General features: G+C 37.2%; 1 protein-coding gene across 2 annotated transcripts in view; it reads right to left on the bottom strand.

The window, feature by feature from the left end:
• Positions 1 to 2,590: 2,590 nt before the first annotated feature.
• YBX3 (Y-box binding protein 3) overlaps positions 2,591 to 6,000 on the bottom strand; it is a 30,083-nt gene continuing 26,673 nt past the window's right edge. For both annotated transcript variants that reach the window (XM_074269186.1, XM_074269184.1), the window contains 3 exons: positions 5,567 to 5,738; positions 4,089 to 4,183; positions 2,591 to 3,138 (listed from right to left, as the gene is read on the bottom strand). In XM_074269186.1, the coding sequence (XP_074125287.1) occupies positions 4,124 to 4,183; positions 5,567 to 5,738 (232 nt within the window). In that variant the 3' untranslated portion in view covers positions 2,591 to 3,138; positions 4,089 to 4,123. The remainder of the gene's footprint in view (positions 3,139 to 4,088; positions 4,184 to 5,566; positions 5,739 to 6,000) is intronic.

Raw genomic sequence — 6,000 nt, 5'->3', positions numbered from 1 at the left:
TTTAAAGATTCAAGTATTTCTTCAGGGTCTTTCTTTAGGAATCCCATTTTCAACTCTTGAAAAGTACTGGAAAGACCGGGGAATATTTCACCCACTGATTGTGATTATATCAAGGATGATGTGTGCAACACAGAAGTAGAATGAAAACCATCTTTTTGTGTCCCATGACAGATGATGGAGAAACATGGACATGGGCTTTTTGTACCCACAAACACCCCATGTGCTATGAAAGGCTTCCAGTTTAAATGTAAAGAGCTCTATAGGGTAATTGATTTACTTTTGGAATTTGTCAAGCTTTTGGTGATAACCAAATAATAAACTCAGTGAATTGCACCCCAAGACTAAAGAATTGAAGGAGACAAGGAAAATATTTCCAAATTTCATAAACCACATTAAAAGAAAAACAGTTTGATGGAATGTGAAGTCTCTAGTCCAATCCTTTTAAGAATTTAAGTGATTTGGACAATGTGACGACAATGAGAGACAGGCAAGATTTGAACCCACCATTTAAGGGCACAGCATCTTTAACCTACATCTTTTTGCATGATCCAGATGAGGAAAGTCAAGCGTCCATGGCTTCTCTTCGTGGTGTGCCCTTCAGTAATAACTTACTCAGAATGCCACCCAGGCTCATCCTTCCCAAAAGGCAGGCTCGGTGCATGACCCAGAGAAGCAGATCAAGTTCAAGCTGGGTAGGACTCAATAGCCAACATCAGTGGGTCAGGGGACTCAGGGGGGACAGCCTACTTTTACTGGTTCACCAAGAGATTGATAAAGAGAATGTGTGTCCAGCATGGCGAGGGGAGGGGGAGATTGTTAGCCTGAGAAGAAATTCAAAGGATTGAAGTGTGAACAAGTGCAATAAGAGCAGCTAGGTTTATGTGCCTTTATTCCCAACCCCCTCATCCCAAAGCCAGTTTTGCACTGGTAGATGAATGAGCTCAAAGCTTGCCTTCTCCACTGAAATTAAGGGAAGAGTCAAGACTGAGGCACCGTCATGATGGCAGCCATCATCAACACACAACACGGATTCTGTCTGGGTGATCATTAGTGATTAGCAACAGGTTTTTCAAAGTTTTTTGCTGCCCAAAGCAGTTTTCTACCTCTTCCTGTTGCAATGTAATATAATAATGTGATTAACTATTTCTTACATTTCTTTTTTGGAGCTGAAGCTGCCTGTTTTGCTGATATTCATTCATTCTACCATCTTATAGGATGAAGGTCCTTCACATTCCATCTTCCTCCAAGTTGTCTCAAATAACTTCTAGCTTTAAAATTCTGCCATCCCTTAATATGTTTGGTCCACCCTGTATCCAAAAGTTTAGTTAAGATTTATACAAAGCTTATTTTAACTATGTCCCTGAGGTATAAAGCCAATACCAGGGATGATCAGAGGCTAGAGTTCATATATGAACATTTGAAGGGAAAAAAAATAGAACTTGGCCCAGATCAGTAGTAAAGGGTATTGGTATTAAGACGGATATAAGTTCATTCTAATCAGCCTTAATGCCAACACCTGTGGGCAATCCTTATAACTGCTATATATAATCATGAATTCAGGTTTTTACTGAAGTCATTAAATACAAAGTAGCCAATTGTTCTGCAAACCTATAACATCCACAAATTAATTATCAAAGGGACTTCTAGATCTTATTAAGTACACACACAGGAAGGACACAAGACACTGTATATTGACAAAATTCTGATACCCACTACAAGTAAAATTTCAAAGCCTTACGTGGCTCCTGTGTAGATTAAAAGTGGCCCACATATACCTTCATAGCTTGGAAACTGATTCTCCTAACTAGTAATTGGAATATAGCAATATATATTGAGGCAGAACAAATAGTCCTGATAGACTAGAAGCAAAGACTAAAAGCACTAGGGATGAATAAGAAATACAACATAATTTTTTAAACTCTTCAGAGCATTCACATACATTACATATTTCAAATACTTCTGTTGCTTTATCTCTATAAATTTTAGCTAGGAAGGAAACAAGAGAAGAGGGAAGAAGGACAAGGAAAGTTCATCCCAATATTTCTGGCTTCCAGAGATTTTTAGATCTGAGAACCCAAGTTTTCTTATCTTACAGAAGAAACAGACTCAAGAAATTTATGATCTGCCCAAGTTTACCAAGGTATTTCCCATTTGAAAATTACTTCATGAAATACCTTAAATTAACCCAAATCTCGAAGTTCAGTAAACCTTTTCATTCCCCATCATCTGTCTCAAAATCCTGAATTAGAAATGCACCACAGAGAAACCAGCTTACAAGAATCTTTCTACTGGAGTGATGAATCCTGGATGGTCTGATGTTCCCTGACAATCAGTTACTCATCTGTCACCTTACCAATTTGGTTAGAATTGATCAACTAAGATTCACAACATAATCAAAGCTGAAGGATTCCAAGTTGGTTAAATGAAGATTGAATGACACTGCTCCCTCAGTCTTTTCCTAAGGCATCTCACTAGTTTCTAGTTTTATAACCCAATATGAGTAACACATGTATGATGTTGCACTTCAAAAGTATACAAATTTCAGGATGATAAGAGAGAGCCAACATAAAATAATTTTACTGAGGCTAGATTGCTTTTTCCCTCAGAGGGTGAAATCATTTTATTTCTGAGGAAGGTCACTCATGCTGCACATTTTCCAATAGTTGTCATATAATATAAAGCAGGAAATTTCTCCTCCCCACATCCTGAGAATACAGGATTGGCAAAAGAAAAAAATTAAACCACACCTGTAAAGGTTTAGCACCAGCATAAAAATAAAAATAAAAAACAAAGCATTTACTATCACTTCTTTGGTTGGGGTCTTTCCCTTTAGAGTTGGTGCCAAAATTTTCTCTTTCAATTCATAATAGCAAAATGGTAAAGCCAGAAAAAACCACAGTTGCTGCTGAAATTGAGGAGGCTGTTCCTTTTCTATCATCTTTGGTGCAGACGTTCCTGGGATCTCAGCTTGCTGGTAAAGGTGTTTTTATTTTTTTCCTTTCATGTTTTTAATTTAAGAATAAAAAAGTCCTGATCTCAAAAATCTTGGTTAGTTTATTCTTCCATTTTATTGCGTGAATATTTCTTTGGTGTTGGTAAAGTGTTTCAGGTTTCATATTTTTGTTTGTTTTAGTACACCTGTAAAGTAAATAGTCAATTTTCAAACAGCTGAACTCAAAAAAACAAGAACTATGAAAGTATAAAATACATTCATCATTTGAAGCATAAAAAACTTAACTTCAAAAACTATTCCTACTTCTAAAAAAAAGTTGCTATTCAAAGTACATTTACAAAGATCAGTAGCTGCTTCCCCTCATCCCAAGAATTAATGAAGATTACTATCCAGAGTTGGAAGTTTTTCTGACAAATGTTCAGCTAATAAGAAAGTTGATTTATTATGTAACTTTGAAAACAAAGGAGAAAAAAATCTATGATATCATCCAAAGTATAAGGCATCATATTCTAAACAATTTTATATGAATTAAAAAGGTAAAAGTTCAAGCAACCAAAAGTTATAGCTCCCCAATTTCTGATGAAAATTACAGTATAGCCAGAAACACAATAAACAAATGTCTAAGGTTGTCCTTCTGCTTCCTTTGCCCCAAAGTGCAATTTTATCACCTACAAAGGAGCCTCCTATAGAGCTTAAGGCAAACAGGAGGCTGCATAGAAATTGGGCTGGATTATACCATTGTTCTATAGAGCAGGTATAGAGAAGGCATTTGTTAAATGTGCCAAAGTGGGGAGGTACTTTAAAAAAAAGAAGAAGAAAAAAAAAAAAAAAAGATTTTTTTTCTTTTCCTTATAATTGACAATTAGATTCACTAAATTATAATTGGCCACTAGGGGTCAGAAAAGATTAAAGAAAAACAGAAGTAATAAATACTATTACTCTGAGAATGGGCAAATACAACATAGAGCAACAGTGATAAATTTATCTAATTCCCCCATATATATATATATATATGTACACTACTCCAAAATCAAGAGTTCAGGCTATGAACTCCAACTAGATTCAATTTGTGAGAGGATTATACACTTCAGAATAGTCAGATTAAACCAGGACTTTTTCTGGTTTTATTTTTTACCTGTAGTAGTAAAGGTGCCTAATGGGAGCCAGACTTCACTCAGCACTGCTCGGCTGAGTGGTTGGAGCAGGGTTTTCAGTTGGTGCTTCAGCCACCTTGGAAGAAAAGATGGAGAAATCAGGTCAGATTGTTGCCTTAATAAAGGAATCTTTTTTTAAAAGTGAGATATCTGAAAAGCAAATGTACTTTAAACAGACTGTCAACTATGAAGTCCAATATCAGTCTGTAGCAATTTCCAGGAGCCAAGAAATTTGGTTCACAGTAGAAAATGTGTTCCTCCAAAGAAAAAGTGGGGAGGGCAATCCTCAGTAGGGTCATTGGATATGTCTGTGGTCACTAGGGTGAGTAAGAGACAAAATTAAAACCCAGGGCATCTTACTCCAATTCCAGCACCCTTTTTTGGACTAAATGATCCTTAACATGATTGTTTTTTTGAGAAATTTATTTCAAAACTTCTTTCATCTACCTGCCCCTCATGTCCACTCCCCAAAAATTAACATGTCACAAAAAGGCCTCCTAAATACTAAGGCTTCTTCGATGCCGAGCTCAAATGACCTTTAACACCTTCCTAAAGTGGAAGCTACAAAGAAATCTGGTTATTATTTTCTGCTAGACTTTGTTTTACACAAGTGATCAATTCCTGAGAAGCCCAGCTCAAATACTAAGCTCGATCTGGGATCTCATCGATCACCACTTATCTGATCCCACCTTTCCTGAGCAATTTTTAACCATGTCTTCCTGTAAATTAGCCATAATTCCACCCAGTGTGCCAGATTTTCTTCCCTCTCTTCTGAGATATTATGCTCACCAGTGGAGAACTCGACTTGTCTGACTCTCTCCTTCCTCACTCATCACTTTCTTTATTGCTATTCCTAAGAGGTCCTAGATGGTTATATGCAGGAGGCTGCTCACACCCCACCCTACCCATCCAACTTTCCACTACCTTTGTGTGATGCTCATTTTTAGCTCTTCAGAAGCTATTCATTTTTTAAAGGGAAGGTGGTGAAAGCCATAACTTTTAAATTTCCTTTCCATCTTTTGATCCTATTTATTAATTACTATATGCAAGATGCTGAAAATCATGAATTTCAAAGGGACTTTGCAAAACTCAATGAAAATGGAAAACATAATACCCCTTTTGTAATCTTCATAACAATGGGTACATTTCAGTTGAATTTAAAATCACAATCTTTCTGCCCAAGTGACACAAATAATCCTTCTGCCTTTCAACAAGAAAAGTTATCTATGATGCTGGTGTTTAGATACACTTGACCTCCTTAGTTGCTGAAGTACCCTCTTTTGCTAACTTCTCTTAAGTTTCCCATTTAATATGGTAACATCTTTGAAGATTACTATTCTAATTTATCATTTGAATATGTAGATTCTTAGGGATCCTAGGCTTAGAAGACCTCTGGATCTTCAGGATTCAGGCCCAGCTGAGCCAAAACCGCCTTTCTTGTTCCCCAAGTCCTCATTACCTCTTTGTTGTCTTGTGAAGAAGCATTTGGAGGACGAGGGCGGCGGCGATAGTTGTATGGGCGCCGGTAACCCCGACGCACTGAAGGCTGCTGTGGGCCATTGGCTCCATGCTGGTTCTCCTTGTCTTCTGCCTCTCCAATAGCTGGGACAGGGCGAGGTCGGGAAGGGCCCCTTGTAGAGGAACATAAAGGGGAAAAGGGCAAATGAATGAATGAACAGAATGAGGTGGGGAGGGGAGCTCCTTAAAAATCTGAACATTAAAAAAAAAGTGGCAAAGACTGAAAGAGAAGTTTAAAATATGGTTTTAAAAACATTTAGGGTTTTGTTTTTGTTTTTTTTTGCTGGCAGTTATAAATTGACTGCATCAAGTGACCAGCCTGAGCCACTCACCACTCTACCTTGGATAGAATAAATTCAATAGATGGATAAATAT

This window comes from Sminthopsis crassicaudata, chromosome 5, assembly GCF_048593235.1.
Source record: "Sminthopsis crassicaudata isolate SCR6 chromosome 5, ASM4859323v1, whole genome shotgun sequence".
NCBI classification, from domain to species: Eukaryota; Metazoa; Chordata; class Mammalia; order Dasyuromorphia; family Dasyuridae; genus Sminthopsis; species Sminthopsis crassicaudata.
The sequence above is the reverse complement of the archived record's forward strand: the minus strand, read 5'-3'. Positions and strand labels throughout refer to the sequence as shown.